General features: G+C 39.9%; 1 protein-coding gene across 1 annotated transcript in view; it reads left to right on the top strand.

The window, feature by feature from the left end:
* CDH20 (cadherin 20) overlaps positions 1-17,399 on the top strand; it is a 208,717-nt gene that overhangs the window by 181,370 nt on the left and 9,948 nt on the right. The window contains exons 8-10 of the mRNA XM_029225605.1: positions 8,338-8,474; positions 10,698-10,819; positions 15,355-15,472. Coding sequence (XP_029081438.1) covers positions 8,338-8,474; positions 10,698-10,819; positions 15,355-15,472 — 377 coding nt within the window. The remainder of the gene's footprint in view (positions 1-8,337; positions 8,475-10,697; positions 10,820-15,354; positions 15,473-17,399) is intronic.

The following is a 17,399-nucleotide window of genomic DNA, read 5'->3' as shown; positions in this document are numbered from 1 at the left end:
TGTGTGTGTGTGTGTGTGTGTGTGTGTGTGTGTGTGTGTGTGTGTGTGTGTATTTATTTATTTATTTATATTGAAACAAAAGTTTTACCATCAATATTTACCCTTACTGGAATACAGTCTGGCATACATATACATGTTCTTTCTACACTAGTCACAACCCACCATATTTATTTCAGATTGAAAAACAATGCACTAAAGTAAAGAAACTACTTACTCCCATCAAATGGGCAGTATTTCCCAGTTTCAACAACTTTAAGATAGAGACTGCAATTGCTGGCAACTTTTTTTTTTTTGGCCATGCTGCGCAGCTTGTGGGATCTTAGTTCCCTGATCAGGGATTGAACCTGGGCCCTCGGCAGTGAAAGCCCGGAGTCCTAACCACTGGACCACCAGGGAATTCCGCTGGCAACTTTTTTTAAATTAATTTTTACTGGATTATAGTTGATTTACAATGTTGTGTTAGTTTCAGGTTTACAGCAAAATGAATCAGTTATACATATACATATATCCACTCTTTTAGATTCTATTCCCATATAGGTCATTAAAGAGTATTGCATAGAGTTCCCTGTGCTATACAGTAGGTTCTTATTAGTTATCTATTTTATATATAATAGTGTGTATATGTCAATCCCAATCTCCCAATGTATCCCTCCCTCCCCCCTCGCTTCGTCCTTGATAACCGTAAGTTTGTTTTCTACATCTGTGACTCTATTTCTGTTTTGAAAATAGGTTTGTTTGCAACCGCTGGCAACTTTAAATGGAATTTAGAACCCAATATGTTACAACAGCTTATATATATATAATATATAAGAAACAGAATCATTTATATATAATTTACTGTATATTATATATACAATAGTTTATATATAAATACATGTATGTTTCAAATCTTACTGTTAGCTGCAAATTATTAGCTGTGTAACTGTATGAAAGTGACTTAACTTCTCTAAGTCCTAGTTTCCTGTTAGGTGAGATAATACCTACATCCTAGAGATCCTGTAGAATTTAAAAAGAAGCTATAGATAAATACAGCCCATCCTGAACTCTCCACAGACTGGCCTGTAACTTGCAACATTGTGCCTTCTAGAATTGCAGTTTCTCTGCTATTTACCAGTAAACTCAAGTTCAGAAACCCCATTAAAGACTCTGGCCTAGAGTCTCCTCTTGCTCCTGTCTTTGCCACCCAACCAAAACCTGGACCTTCCTCTGTGGCCCTGCATGGCATGCAGTGACTCCCCTCTGAGATCTAACAAATTAATGTGATTACAAGTTTAAACCCAAGAGGACCTTCAAGATGGCTGAGGGTAAGACATGGAGATCACCTTCCTCCCCACAAATACATCAAAATACATCTACATGTGGAAAAACTTCTACAGAACACCTAATGAACACTGGCAGAAGACCTCAGACTTCCCAAAAGGCAAGAAACTCCGCACATACCTGGCTGTGTGGCTGACAGGGTCCTGGTGCTCTGGCCAGGTGTCAGGCCTGAGCCTTGGAGGTGGGAGAGCCGAGTTCAGGATACTGGGCCACCAGAAACCATCCAGCCCCATGTAATATCAATCGGCGATGGCGAGAGCTCTCCCAGAGACCTCCGTCTCAATGCTAAGACCCAGCTCCACTCCACAACCAGCAAGCTCCAGTGCTGGATACCCTATGCCAAACAACTAGCAAGACAAGAACACAACCCCACCCATTAGCACAGAGGCTGTCTAAAATCATAGTAAGTTCACAGACACCCCAAAACACACCACCGGACACGGTCCTGCCGACCAGAAAGACAAGACCCAGCCTTGTCCACCAGAACACAGGCACCAGTCCCCTCCACCAGGAAGCCTACACAACCACTGAACCAACCTGACCCAATGGGGGCAGACACCAAAAAAACAGGAACTACAAACCTGGAGACCCCAAAGACAGTAAGTTAAGCAAAATGAGAAGGCAGAGAAATACATAGCAGATGAAGGAGCAAAGTAAAAACTCACCAGACCAAACAAATGAAGAGGAAATAGGCAGTATACCTGAAAAAGAATTCAGAGTAATGACAGTAAAGGTGATCCAAAATCGTGGAAACAGAATGGACAAAATACAAGAAATGTTTAACAAGGACGTAGAAGAACTACAGAGCAAACACACAATGATGAATGACACAATAAATGAAATTTAAAACTCTCCAGAAGGAATCAATAGCAGAATAACTGAGGCAGAAGAACAGATAAGTGAACTGAAGATAAAATAGTGGAAATAACTATCGCAGAGCAGAATAAAGAAAAAAGAATGAAAAGAATTGAGGACAGTCTCAGAGACCTCTGGGACAACATTAAACACACCAACATTCAAATTATAGGGATCCCAAAAGAAGAAGAGAAAAAGAAAGGGACTGAGAAAATATTTGAAGAGATTATAGTTGAAAACTTCCCTAAGATGGGAAAGGAAATAGTCAATCAAGTCCAGGAAGCACAGAGAGTCCCATACAGGATAAATCCAAGGAGAACCACGCCAAGACACATATTAATCAAACTATCAAACATTAAATACAAAGAAAAAATATTAAAAGCAGCAAGGGAAAAGCAACAAATAACATACAAAAGAATCCCCATGAGGTTAACAGCTGATCTTTCAGCAGAAACTCTGCGAGCCAGAATGGAGTGGCAGGACATATTTAAAGTGATGAAAGGGAAGAACCTACAACCAAGATTACTCTACCCAGCAAGGATCTCATTCAGATTTGACGGAGAAATTAAAAGCTTTACAGACAAGCAAAAGCTAAGAGAATTCTGCGCCACCAAACCAGCTTTACAACAAATGCTAAAGGAACTTCTCTAGGCAGGAAACACAAGAGAAGGAAAAGGCCTACAATTAAGAATTAAGAAAATGGTAAAAGGAACATACATATCGATAATTACCTTGAATGTAAATGGATTAAATGCTCCAACCAAAAGACACAGACTGGCTGAATGGATACAAAAACAAGACCCGTATATATGCTGTCTACAAGAGACCCACTTCAGAGCCAGGGACACATACAGACTGAAAGTGAGGAGTTGGAAAAAGATATCCCATGCAAATGGAAATAAAAAGAAAGCTGGAGTAGCAATTCTCATATCAGACAAAAGAGTCTTTAAAATAAAAATTGTTTGTTACAAGAGACAAAGCAGGACACCACATAATGATCAAGGGATCGATCCAAGAAGAAGATATAACAACTGTAAATATTTATGCACCCTACATAGGAGCACCTCAATACATAAGGCAAATGGTATCAGCCATAAAAGGGGAAATTGACAGTAATACAGTCATAGTAGAGGATTTTAACACCCCACTTTCACCAACGGACAGATCATCCAAAATGAAAATAAATAAGGAAACATAAGTTTTAAATTACACATTAAACAAGATGGATTTAATTGATATTTATAGGACATTTCATCCAAAAACAACAGAATACACTTTCTTCTCAAGTGCTCATGGGATGTTCTCCAGGGTAGATCATATCTTGTTTCACAAATCAAGCCTTGGGAAATTTAAGAAAATTGAAATCTATCAAGTATCTTTTCTTACCACAACGCTATAAGAGGAGATATCAATTACAGGAAAAAAAAGTGTAAAACATGCAAACACATTGGAGGCTAAACAGTACACTACTGAATAACCAAGAGATCACTGAAGAAATCAAAGAGGAAATCAAAAAGTACCTAGAAACAAATGACCATGAAAACACGATGACCCAAAACCTATGGGATGCAGAAAAAGAAGTTCTAAGATGGAAGTTCATAGCAATACAATCCTATCTCAAGAAACAAGAAAAAACTCAAATAAACAACCTAAACTGACACCTAAAGCAACTGGAGAAAGAAGAACAAAAAAAACCCAAAGTTAGCAGAAGGAAAGAAACAATAAAGATCAGATCAGAAATAAATGAAAAGGAAATGGAGGAAATGATAGCAAAGAACAATAAAACTAAAAGCTGGTTCTTTGAGAAGGCAAACAAAATTGATAAACCGTTAGCCAGACTCGTCAAGGAAAAAGGGAAAAGACTCAAATCAATAGAATGAAACAGAAGAAGTAACAACTGACACTGCAGAAATACAAAGAAACATGAGAGATTTCTACAAGCAACTATATGACAATAAAATGGACAACCTGGAAGAAAAGGACAAATTCTTAGAAAAGTACAACCGTCTGAGACTGAACCAGGAAGAAATAGAAAATATAAACAGACCAATCACAAGCACTGTGATTAAAAATCTTCCAACAAAAGCCCAGAACCAGATGGCTTCACAGGCAAATTCTATCAAACATTTAGAGAAGAGCTAACACCTATCTTTCCCAAACTCTTCCTAAATATAGCAGAGGGAGGAACACTCCCAAACTCATTCTACGAGGCCACCATCACCTGATACTGAAACCAGACAAGGATGTCACAAAAAAAGAAAACTACAGGCCAATATTACTGATGAACACAGATGCAAAAATCCTCAACAAAATACTAGCAAACAGAATCCAACAGCACATTAAAAGGATCATACACATGAACAAGTGGGGTTTATCCCAGGAATGCAAGGATTCTTCAGTATATGCAAATCAGTCAGTGTGATACACCATATTAACAAACTAAAGGATAAAAACCATATGATCATCTCAATAGATGCAGAAAAAGCTTTCGACAAAATTCAACACCCATTTATGATAAAAACCCTCCAGAAAGTAGGCAAAGAGGGAACTTACCTCAACATAATAAAGGCCATATGTGACAAACCCACGCCAACATCATTCTCAATGGTGAAAAACTGAAACCATTTCCACTAAGATCAGGAATAAGACAAGGTTGCCCCCTCCCATCACGATTATTCAACATAGTTCTGGAATTTTTAGCCATAGCAATCAGAGAAGAAAACGAAATAAGAAAAATCCAAATCGGAAAAGAAGCAGTAAAACTGTCACTGTTTGCAGATGACATGATACTATACATAGAGAACCCTAAAGATGCTACCAGAAAACTACTAGAGCTAATCAATGAATTTGGTAAAGTAGCAGGATGCAAAATTAATGCACAGAAAGTCTCTTGCATTCCTATACGCTAATGATGAAAAATCTGAAAGAGAAATGGAAGCGTTTCCCATTTACCACTGCAACAAAAAGAATAAAATACCTAGGAATAAACCTACCTAAGGAGACAAAAGACCTGTATGCAGAAAGTATAAGACACTGATGAAAGAAAGTAAAGATGATACAGACATACCATGTTCTTGGACTGGAAGAATCAACATTGTGAAAACGACTATACTACCCAAAGCAATCTACAGATTCAGTGCAATCCCTATCAAACCACCAATGGCATTTATCACAGAACTAGAACAAAATATTGCACAATTTGTATGGAAACACAGAAGACCCCAAATAGCCAAAGCAATTTTGAGAAAGAAAAACAGAGCTGGAGGAATCAGACTCCTGGACTTCAGACTGTACTACAAAGCTACAGTAATCAAGACAGTATGGCACTGGCACAAAAAGAGAAATATAGATCAATGGAACAGGATAGAAAGCCCAGAGATAAACCCACATACATATGGTCCCCTTATCTTTGATAAAGGAGGCAAGAATATACAATGGAGAAAAGACAACCTCTTCAATAAGTGGTGCTGGGAAAACAGGACAGCTACATGTAAAAGAATGAAATTAGAACACTCCCTAACACCATACACAAAAATAAACTCAAAATGGATTAAAGACCTAAATGTAAGGCCAGACACTATCAAACTTTTAGAGGAAAACACAGGCAGAACACTCTATGACATAAATCACAGCAAGATCCTTTTTGACCCACCTCCTAGAGAAATGGAAATAAAAACAAAAATAAACAAATGGGACCTAACGAAACTTAAAAGCTTTTGCAAATCAAAGGAAAGCATAAACGAAAAGACAACCCTCTGAATGGGAGAAAATATTTGCAAATTAAGCAACTGACAAAGGATTAGTCTCCAAAATATACAAGCAGCTCATGCAGCTCAATATCAAAAAAACAAACAACCCAATCCAAAAATGGGCAGAACACCTAAATAGACATTTGTCCAAAGAAGATATACAGATTCCCAACAAACACATGAAAGGATGCTCAACATCACTAATCATTAGAGAAATGCAAATCAAAATTACAATGAGGTATCAACTCACACCAGTCAGAATGGCTAGCATCAAAAAATCTACAAACAATAAATGCTGGAGAGGGTGTGGAGAAAAGGGAACCCTCTTGCACTGTTGGTGGGAATGTAAATTGATATAGCCACTCTCACAGCATGGAGGTTCCTTAAAAACTAAAAATAGAACTACCGTATGGCCCAGTAATCCCACTACTGGGCATATACCCTGAGAAAACCATAATTCAAAAAGAGACATGTACCACAATGTTCACTGCAGCACTATTTACAATAACCAGGACATGGAAGCAACCTAAGTGTCCATCGACAGATGAATGGATAAAGAAGATGTGACACATATATACAATGGAATAGTACTCAGCCATAGAAAGCAACAAAATTGAGTTATCTGTAGTGAGGTGGATGGACCTAGAGTCTGTCACACAGAGTGAAGTAAGTCAGAAAGAGAAAAACAAATACCATACACTAACACATATACATGGAATCTAAAAAAAAAAAAAAATGGTTCTAAAGAACCTAGGAGCAGGACAGGAATAAAGATGCAGACGTAGAGAATGGACTTGAGGACATGGGGAGGTAGAAGGGGAAGCTGGGACGAAGTGAGAGAGTGACATGGACATATATACAATACCAAATGTAAAATAGATAGCTAGTGGGAAGCAGCCACAGAGCACAGGGAGATCAGCTCGGTGCTTTGTGACCACCTAGAGGGGTGGGATAGGGAGGGTGGGAGGGAGGGAGACGCAAGAGGGAAGAGATATGGGAACATATGTATATGTATAGCTGATTCACTTTGTTATAAAGCAGAAACTAACACGCCACTGTAAAGTAATTATACTCCAATAAAGATGTAAAAAAAAAGAGGGAGGGGATATGGGGATATATGTATGCATATGGTTGATTCACTTTGTTGTACAGCAAAGGCTGGCACAGCATTGTGAAGCAACTGTACTCCAATAAAGATATTAAAAATATATGTATGTTTTTTAAAAAGAAGCTATAAAATGCCTGGTATTCAATAAACAGCAGCGATCATAACTACTGGCCATTACCAAGGACTACATAAGATTCTAAAGGATGGTTCTCAATCATGGCTACATATCAAAATCCCTTATGAAGGTTTTTAAACATACAGATGCCTGAGACTCCCTCCATACTTAGTGAATCTCCTAATATGGACACCAGGTAAGACAACTTAGGTGAGATAATACAAAGGGTCAGACTGCCAAATCAGATTCAACAGGAATTACAGGTCTTACACAGTATCAAGGTAAATAAGGACTCAAAGGATATAAACAACAGCAAAATATGAGCTAAGCATTCTTTCCCTAGATAGGTCTGAAACTGTCAGGTGTAGGTGCCTGTAACTATCCTTCTTTTTCCTGTATAAGGATGCATGTTGGTCCACACTGAATATGAAAAGTGTAAGCAAAGGATGAAGTGCAATGCTTGAACAGAAGGAGCCATTTTGATTACGGAACATCTGCTTTTTATACCCCATTAATTACATAGCTCACATGACATTTTCCAGCACGCTGCGCCCAATAAATTCATAAATTCCAGGCTTCTTTACAATAAGCAACCTAGACAGACCTGGTCCATCTTGCTAGTAACATTCCATAGGTAAGGACATCCTATCTAGCAAATACCGTTAGTGTGTTTGACAGCAGGTCATTAGTATCTTTACAAAAGACCTGATTCAAATCTTTCCTTCTCAATAGGTGATACAACTTACAGGAACCAGAACCACGTAACTATACCTTTTCCAGTTCCAATTTATCGTTTCTGGACTTATTTGAATAAAATTTTTTTTGAACAAAGATATGTAGGGGCGGACATTCATAGTGTCCCAAAAGTCTTAGGGCAGTTTTAAGCTTTAAATAGCTGAAATTGATCTTTAAAAAGCGTAAAACTACCCTAACTCTTTGGTACCCTGTTTTATTTCATTTTATGAATGAGGAAATTAAAGCAGTAATAGTTTGTTGTTGTTTTGTGTTTGGGGATTTCTTTTGGGGGGGGCGGGGGGGGTTTTTGGACAGAGAAAACAGCAATGCAGTCTTCCAAGTGCCCATAACTGAGAACTATCCTGTTTCACATGGCATGCACTCAGTTCTCTTATGGAATATGCCACAGAATGCTTATCCAAATAAAACAATGTGTGTAATCTCTGTTTTTGCAGATATTCCATTGACAGAAGCAGTGACCCTGGAAGGTTCTTCTATGTTGACATTACAACAGGTGCCCTAATGACTGCGAGACCCCTTGACCGAGAAGAGTTTTCTTGGCATAATATCACTGTCCTTGCTATGGAAATGAGTAAGTAAAACAAAAAAACTTCTCTCCATATAGTGACAAAATAGAAGCACTGGAGAAAGTGGAAGTTTCTAGAGCTTGTTGAAACAAAAATTATCTTCTTTATGGAAAGGAATGGAAATCCTGGTTTACGCAAGTGAATGAATGTATTAATTCAAATACTTATTGAGGATCTTCTATATACCTAATCCTGTGCTACAGATAAAAACACACAAATAAAACATGCAAAAGCAGCACAAAAAATAGCATCCTTAAATCAAAGAGCTACACCTCTATATGAAGAAAAGGGAAAATTCCTGAGAACTCTAGGAGGCTTTCAATCTTTAATAAGATTAGGAATGCACAAATAGTATAAAATATTATTACTGGATGAAAGGAAACATTTATAGCGTATCACCCTTATTACACACATACATATACACATACATGCATTTAAGAATTTCAGACATCTTACAACAAAAGACAGATTTATTAACATAAACTTAAAAATAAAATTGAAAACTAACAAAAACTAAATTAACATATTTATTATAATCTCAACACAAATTAGGTTATATATGACTACATTGCATATTTTTCATAACACCTAGTGATGAGAAAGATTAAGGGAAATGACAAATACTAACATATTGGCAGAAGTATGTACAGCCATTCATGAGAGCAATTTGGTAACTAATCTTTGTATTAAGATCCCCCAATATATTCATACTCTTTTTCTCAAGAATTCTCCTTTAATAATTATCTTAAGGAAATAATCATAAATATTAACAAAGATTTATGTACCCAAATGTCCACTGCATTGTTATTTTAAAATAGGGGGGAATTACCTAAATGTCTAATAATAGGAGTTTGATTAAATAAATTATGGTACAGCCACACAGTAAAATGAGACTATCATGTTGATATTAATACCCATGCTTTCAAAGTATATTTCAATGATACAGGATAATCTTGCCCTAAAATATTAAAGCTCTAAATTCAACTTTCTTATTTTCTTTAATTTCAGTGCATGTGTGTGTATGTATGTGTGTGTGTGTGTGTGTGTGTATTGGAGAGTTTGGACACATGTAATATAATACATAACATATAATGGAGCTCGCTGGTGGTAGGACTATGGATCACATTTATTCTTACGTTTTCCTGAATTTTTCATTATTCCTTGTATAAACAAGCAACACCAAGTTACAATGAAAAAAATGTAAATATGGCAGCACTTTTGGTAACCAAGCAATAGAAATATTCAGGGGAAAAACACAGAATAGACATTCTTGAGAGAGAAGAAAAACAATGAACCAAAAGAACAGGGCATTCTGAGGTTTAATGCAATTATTTACTATGCATAATTTCTGTGTCTTATGATTTCTATTTTGTCTTCTTGGGATGGTGGCCAAAACAGAAAAAGGCAGGAGGGGCACTAGTGGGGCTGTGAAATTATCTTTGTGTGGTAACGCCAAGCAAAAGACAGACCAAAAGGACATATTTCCCCATAAGTGACTACGAGTAACTTCTCCTACCCCAGACAAAGATACAGATTTGGTGTGTCCTATACTATCTCCCTTATTCCATAGGTGGAAATAAATGTGCAGTGTTATCTGTGATCCCATGAATAACTTGAAACCTTCTGAAACAGTAATTCAAAGAACTGATTACAGGTTTTCCCACTATCCAAAAGTAAAGTGTTCCTATGAAACCTTTTGTAAGCCAAAATGTTGTAAAACGAAGAAGCAATTACATTAGGACACATCTTGCTAACGGATGAGCAAAAAAAAAGCACAAATGCTCACAGACACAGTTCAAAGATATGGCAGCTGGATGCCGAGTATAGTTCCTGGGGAAAGAGCTTGTTGGTGCCACTCTCACAGCTCAGGGTGCGACCTGCCTTCAATTCTAGAATCTGAAGCATGAGCCAAGTGAGAGATTCAAAACCTCTTTTTAAGATTCATTTTGCGATACCTGCTCCCCCCGACCCCGAGTCTCATCCCTCCCCTCAACCTCCTGATATCACACACACTCTCCAACACAAAACTCGTCCTGCCCATGCTTATGTTCTGGCCACACTCTTAATAGGCAACCCTTGCACCATTGTGTTGCTATTTCCATGTACTTTATCCATTCCTTTAAAAACCAGAATGAGGAGGTAAATACCTATTCCAACAAAGAGCTGCTTTCTTGCATTTCTGAACCCTCCTCACCTTTGGTATTTGTTTGTTTTGTGTGTGCTTTTAGACAATCCTTCCCAGGTTGGAAGCGTTCCTGTCACAATCAAAGTCTTAGATGTGAATGACAATGCTCCAAAGTTCCCCAGATTCTATGAAGCTTTTGTCTGTGAGAATGCCAAAGCAGGGCAGGTAAGGCAGCCTGTGAGGGTGCACCTGGGTTAACCCCCAACATGTGGAAACGACTGTTTCAGATAACCAGATTTGTCAACAAAGAAATGTAAGACTCCAGAAACTAAGTTTACAAAAGAGAGTCCCCAACTTCTGTATATCATGTTGCAAGTTTATTTGTTAAGACAACTATTTCGAGCCTCCATTACATTTTATAATCTAAACAAGGTTGTGAATCAAGGTGGCTTACTCACCTGTGAAGCCAGGTAGTCACCCACCTTGTAACTGAACTGTACGGAACCAATTGCAGTAACATGTGCTCTGGGTCCTGGAAATGAGGGACCATGGAGATGAAGATCAGGAGAAAAAAGGAGAGTCTTTTTCTCATTTTAGCGGTCATCCTTGAAAGTGTTTGTAGTAAGGAAAGTTTAGTTTTTATATCTTCCTACCTCCCTTCCTTCTGGCAGCAAGTTTACAGACTGCCTGCCCTATTCTCAGAACATCTCGTTACCCAGAATTACCTAGGTAATTCTACTCTCCCCTCCCTCAATTAAAACATCCATTTTCTTAGTACCACTCATGTCATGTAAAGTTTTGAGAGGAAAGGCATCTGAAGGAACAAATTTCTACTTATTTGAAACAGGTTTAGTTTCATAATCTTCAGATATATTTGTGTATTTTTTTAAAGTCTTCTTTTAAACCTAAATGAATACTGGGTTGACTAAATCCCAAGTGGTGTAACTGAAAAACATCCAAACTGTGCTTGGAATGGCCACGTTATTAATGTATGTGTCAGGCTGCTGCCCACCCTGTGCCCAGCCTTCCATACCTCAGATCACAGGCAATCTCTCCTCTTCTGCTCCTGCTTTTGTAAGACTCTTCAGTCCTCCCTAATGTATTTCCTCCGAGCATATTTTGTGGTCCTGTGGATTCCGGTTTGGGGACGTTGGGTGCACATGGCAAGGAAACACGCTTTGGTAATTCACGCTTTCCGACTGTAACACAGCTTTTGCTTCCACTTCTCTCACTCTCCTGCAACATCCCACTGCACAGACTCTCTCTATACAACCAAAACTTTTATTAGCTTCCTGAACTCACCAAAGATTGACTCAACACATCTTCACCATTCTACTCAAAGAAAAAGTGACTCCCTTGTTCCAGGGGAAAAAAAAATGTGTCCTGTAGTCCTTCTCATCTAAATTATCTCATCCATTGATTCTTGAAACCCAGTGCAATGGTCTATAGCATGCCTAAATTTTTTTTCAACAAGTCTAAGATAATTCTACTTCCATATCTATTGAATTTCTAATCTAGAAAGACCTGAAATATTATGCAGCTAATAAAGTTACAAAGAAGACTTTCCAGCATAAGAAATGATCTGTGTTATTATAAGAAAGGAGGTATAGAAACTACATGTACATGCTTGAAGTTATGTAAAACTGTATCTGCATGTGAACAAAAATTGGGAGGCAGGATGCAAAAATAGCAATAGTTACTGTGCTAAGGTAGCTGAGATTTGAGTGAAGGGATTTGGGACTTTAATGATTTTTTTATTGTAACATGACAATTTACTTATATATTATAGAAACACCATACATAATTTTTTGTTTTATACTATATAAGACTATCATTATAATATGACAAACATAATACTTTATATTTTAATATGACAAGAAACTAATTTTTAATCTGTCATGTAAAGAGTAATAGTAGCACAATAAATTAAACCCCTCATTCCCCAAAGTGAAACATTTCTTTTCTTAACAGGCTTCAGAATAGAAGGACAGGGTTTTTTTATATATATAAATTTATTTATTTATTCATTTATTTATTTTTGGCTGTGTTCGGTCTTCATTGCTGTGTGTGGGCTTTCACTAGTTGCGGTGAGCGGGGGCTACTCTTCATTGCGGTGCACGGGCTTCTCATTGCAGAGGCTTCTCTTGTTGCGGAGCATGGGTTCTAGGCGCGCGGGCTTCACTAGTTACGGCACATGGGCTCAGTGGTTGTGGCTCGTGGGCTCTAGAGTGCCGGCTCAGTAGTTGTGGCGCACGGGCTTCGTTGCTCCACAGCATGTGGGATCTTCCTGGACCAGGGCTCGAACCCGTGTCCCCTGCACTGGCAAGAGGATTGTTAACCACTGCACCACCAGGGAAGTCCAGAAGGACAGGTTAATAGCATGTTACCACCTCTCTTGTTTTTGCGGCACACAAGCACACCTCCCATTTCTACATTTATCTTCTAATTGTCTATTTATTATACAGTCCTTTGAAGCATGGTTTATCTGTGACTTCAAGTTCAGACTGTGAGCCACAAGTCTATCATAGTCTGTCATATTTGTCATCTTTAGCCCAAGATACGTAAACCCTACTCTTTGATTTTGGCTCTAGGACATGTTTTGAAGATTTTCAAAAGCACGCAGCTCAGTAGGTATGTCTGGTTTATGAAGAATCAGGCCTCCTTGTGTTAGATTTGTCAGACACTGTCATTAGCTTTGTATCTGCCGAGTTGGGATGTGTGCTTTCCTCTTAGGGAGAAACGAAGCCCAGAAAGAAATCAGACGACGTCTTTGGTGCAGGCTGAGGGCGGCGTGAAACCTGCTGAGCAGAATCTTGAATGGCAAGTAGGGCTGAGGATGAAATTGGACCTGCCAGGAGAGGGGAGGCCAGGAGAGCAGGCTCTGGTGCTCCCGACCTGTATCATCGCTCACCCATTCTTTAAAGCCCTGTAACCAACCCATCATATGCCTCAGGTCCCCACCTCACCAATATACATATATACAATTTCATAGGTCAGATGTTCTGAAATGACTTTCTGTTTTCCAAGTTATACATAATCACCTATTTATAACATTCATGAAGAAACATGTCATCACGTGTTTGGCACCATGCGCAAGACGGAATGTACAGGATTTGTCTCGGCAGGAATGGGGCAGTGGGGTGACCCTCGTGTATGAGCAGCATTGACGCCAGGCTGGACTGTGGGGCAGATTTATCTTCAGTGCTCTCCTGATCCCTCTCCTTTATTGCAACTCCATCCCTCCGACCTTTAGATTCAACAGAGCCCCGCTGCCAGCTGGGTTCACCAGGAGGCATAAATGAGATGGAGTTCTGGTCTAAGATGTTTATTAAGGCATGCCCTTGGGGCCAGTGCCCTCGGAAGGGAAGAACTTCTGCAAGACTGGGCAAAAGGAGAAGTCCAGCTGCAGTGCAGACCCACTAACAGCCCTGGATGACTTCAAAGAGTTCTAGGACTAGGGTTCTCCTGAGTTGAAATGGGATGGCCAGGCTTTATACTATCGCATCAGTCACGGGATATGGATTGTCCTGGAAGAATGTGGTGACTGTGGGTAGGTGGCTCTCAGCAACTGAGGCAACCGCCAAAGAGACTGACAGGTGAAGGTATAAAGTCCTTCACTGAAGGGGGTCTGAGTAACACCATGTTTACCAGCAGGCCCCTCGCTGGAAGCTTTCCCCTCTGTTATTTAATCTTCCGCATACTGTGAGGGTAGCATTACCTCCTTAATTTACAGATGAAGAAAGAAAGACCAAGTAAGCCCACCTCAGCCCTCCAGCTGACCCTGAATGTTCCATTTTCTACCCTGTTAATAGCCAGCTTTTGACAGCAGGAGTGTGGTGTCTACAGGGCCAGGCCTGAGAGGGGTGGGGGGAGTCTGTGCCGTTGGTTGGCGAGAGAGCAAACACACAGGAAGGAGACCACCCCTTCGACACCTGTTCTATATGCCCCCAGTCTGCCTGCCAGTGTTTCAACTGTGTTATTTCTCACTGCTTTCTTTAGGAACTTTTCCATCCTGATCTTCATAACCTTCATGGTAACTTATGACTTTGAAAAACACATGGAAAAGGCAAAATCTTGGCCAAAGAGCTCAAGGGGAAGCCGCTCTACCTCTTCCTCTCCTCAGCCCCAAGCCTTGCTTCTGACTCCAGTCTGTTCTATAAAGCCCACCCTGGGGGTCTTGTGCTCTACACTTTGTCTAGCTCCCCTTCCTGCCAACAAAGAGTGACTGCTCTGGGACCCATCCCCTCACATCTGTTTTCCATTAAGCTGACACAATCAATGTAGTGTCTGCTTACTTCCCACTAGGTACTGGTCATTTTTAAATAGAGGCCTCTCAAACATAGCAATCTGACCATGAAATATTAACCCAAATGTGAGGCTAAGAAGGTGAGGCGAGGGGACAAAAAAGACTGGGAAACAGGCAGGACCTTGTGGCATCCCAGAATTATTTCACTCAAAGTCTTCTGTTTCAACTGCCTAAAAGGGGCCAGACCTGGGGTGAGAATAGTGTGTTATGTCGATGTCTAACATCTGAGGCATTTAGGTATCATCTACCGTGTGCCTGTTAACACACTCAGGCCCAACAATAAACCAAAATTCAATTCTGCACTGTGTGATGGCACAGAGACTGCCGAGGGAAGTTTCAGGATGTCCTCATTAGGTAAAACAATCTACTACTGGATTTCAGGGTTTGGGATCCCCCCTGCCCTTGAAGCTTTTCTTTTGACTCTGACTCACCTGATTTCATGTCCCTCCCTCAGCTGATCCAGACAGTGAGCGCAGTGGACCAAGATGACCCACGCAATGGCCAGCACTTCTACTACAGCTTGGCTCCTGAGGCTGCTAACAACCCCAACTTCACCGTAAGGGACAACCAAGGTAATCAGCTGGCTACCGATGTTTTTCTACAACGTGGGCTGGAAACTCTGGGTTACTATACCATGCAAACAGTGTCAGAGGTCACCTGCTCTTTAATAGCACGAAAGACATTAATGTTAATTTGTATGGTCTTTTAAAGTTTTGTTTCAGAACATCAAAGACAAAGAACGTCCTCTGCTGATTCTGAAACTTCTCCTCAGTCAGTCAGTTCACTCAAACATTTGAGCACAGGCTCTGGGCCAGACACTGTGTGAGGCACACAGGCTTCCTTCATCCCCACAGAGAGCAGCCATGTTTGTATGTTCTTTAACTACAGGAAGAATCTGAGAAAGCTGATAGAAAGAGGCCCAAGGAGAAAATCCTGATTGAACACTTCTAAGCAAGGATCAAAGGGGGAAACAGTGAAAGCTCCCAGAACAAAAGGGAGACAAAGGCTAAGTAACTTTTGAGTTACTTAAGAGCAAAGGACAAATACAGGAACACAACCAGTAGTTCTGGCACTGAAACCACTTTATTATTTTGGAATGATTCAGAAAGAAGAGTCAGGTGGGGTTCCCTATTCCAGAAAGTGCTTCCCTCTACGTCTTTGCTAGAATGGAATTATAGACCCCTCTATTCCAAAAAGCATTCAGACCAGCTAAGGAGTTCACAGACCTAGCACACTCTTCATTGGGCACAGATGGGGAAAGGAGGGGCTTCTGTACTCTGGCCAGAAGATTTTCAGAGAAAGGTCAGAGCAGGTGAAAAAATAATTTAAATCTGTCAAGTGAACCCCTTATGTTGCTAACTCTGCTACCAACTAGCTGTCTGACCTTGGAGAGGGAGGGCATCACTTCTCCGGGCTGTGGTGGCCTCATTTTTATTCCAATTCTAAAGTTCTGTCACTTTAGAACAATCTAAACAAAGGGTAACAAAAAGTCATGATTTAGGCATACCTAGTCTTAGTCCAAAAATCAATTGTTTGGGACTTAAAGTATTGAATCCACCCCACACGATATTCTGCTATTAAAACTAGAGAATATCAAACCTGTTTTCTTCTAAATGGAAAGCATTTAGTCATCTGTTTAATCATCTACATCAAATCACTATGATAATTCTGAAAGGAAGAGTAATATAAATTATAACAACAGAAGTGCTACAATTAAATATCCTGATATTTTTTACTGGGTCAAATTTTGAATTATTCACTTATCTGCTTCACTTGGAAACCCTTCCTGCAAAACGTTGTTTCAGACCCTTCAGGATAGGTTTTTTTTTTTGGCCGTGCCACAAGGCTTGCAGGATCTTAGTTCCCAGACCAGGGATCAAACCCAGGGCCCCTGCCCCTGCAGTGGAAGCATGGAGTCCTAACCATTGGACCACCAAGGAATTCCCTAGGATAGGTTTCATAGTAGAAATCCTGGGGAAAAAAATAATACATTATACTGTTTCTTCAAATTTTCAGCTAAGTGTCACTCTATTCCTCCACTCTGATATTTGTCTGAATCAATACACAGCAAAATGCTGCTAATTTCTTAACAATGACTTTGGGCACCAATTCATGGGGCCAATACCTTAAAAATATGGGCCCCTGGAACCTGATGACTATAAAAAGAAATGGCTCATCTCTTGGAAGGTTTTTTTCAAAACGGAAGTTGGAACATCTTCAATAGAAAGAATGAATTCTTAATCTCATGACAATTTATCCCTCGAGTATCCTTTACTGAGGCTCATTAAAAAACTGACCAGGGGCTTCCCTGGTGGCGCAGTGGTTGAGAGTCCGCCTGCCGATGCAGGGGACACGGGTTCATGCCCCGGTCCAGGAAGATCCCACATGCTGCGGAGCGGCTGGGCCCGTGAGCCATGGCCGCTGAGCCTGCGCATCCGGAGCCTGTGCTCCACAATGGGAGAGGCCACAACAGTGAGAGGCCCGCGTACCGCAAAAAAA

This window comes from Monodon monoceros, unplaced genomic scaffold (assembly GCF_005190385.1).
Source record: "Monodon monoceros isolate NGI ecotype Baffin Bay Population unplaced genomic scaffold, NGI_Narwhal_1 Super_Scaffold_1, whole genome shotgun sequence".
Taxonomy (NCBI): domain Eukaryota; kingdom Metazoa; phylum Chordata; class Mammalia; order Artiodactyla; family Monodontidae; genus Monodon; species Monodon monoceros.
The sequence above is the reverse complement of the archived record's forward strand: the minus strand, read 5'-3'. Positions and strand labels throughout refer to the sequence as shown.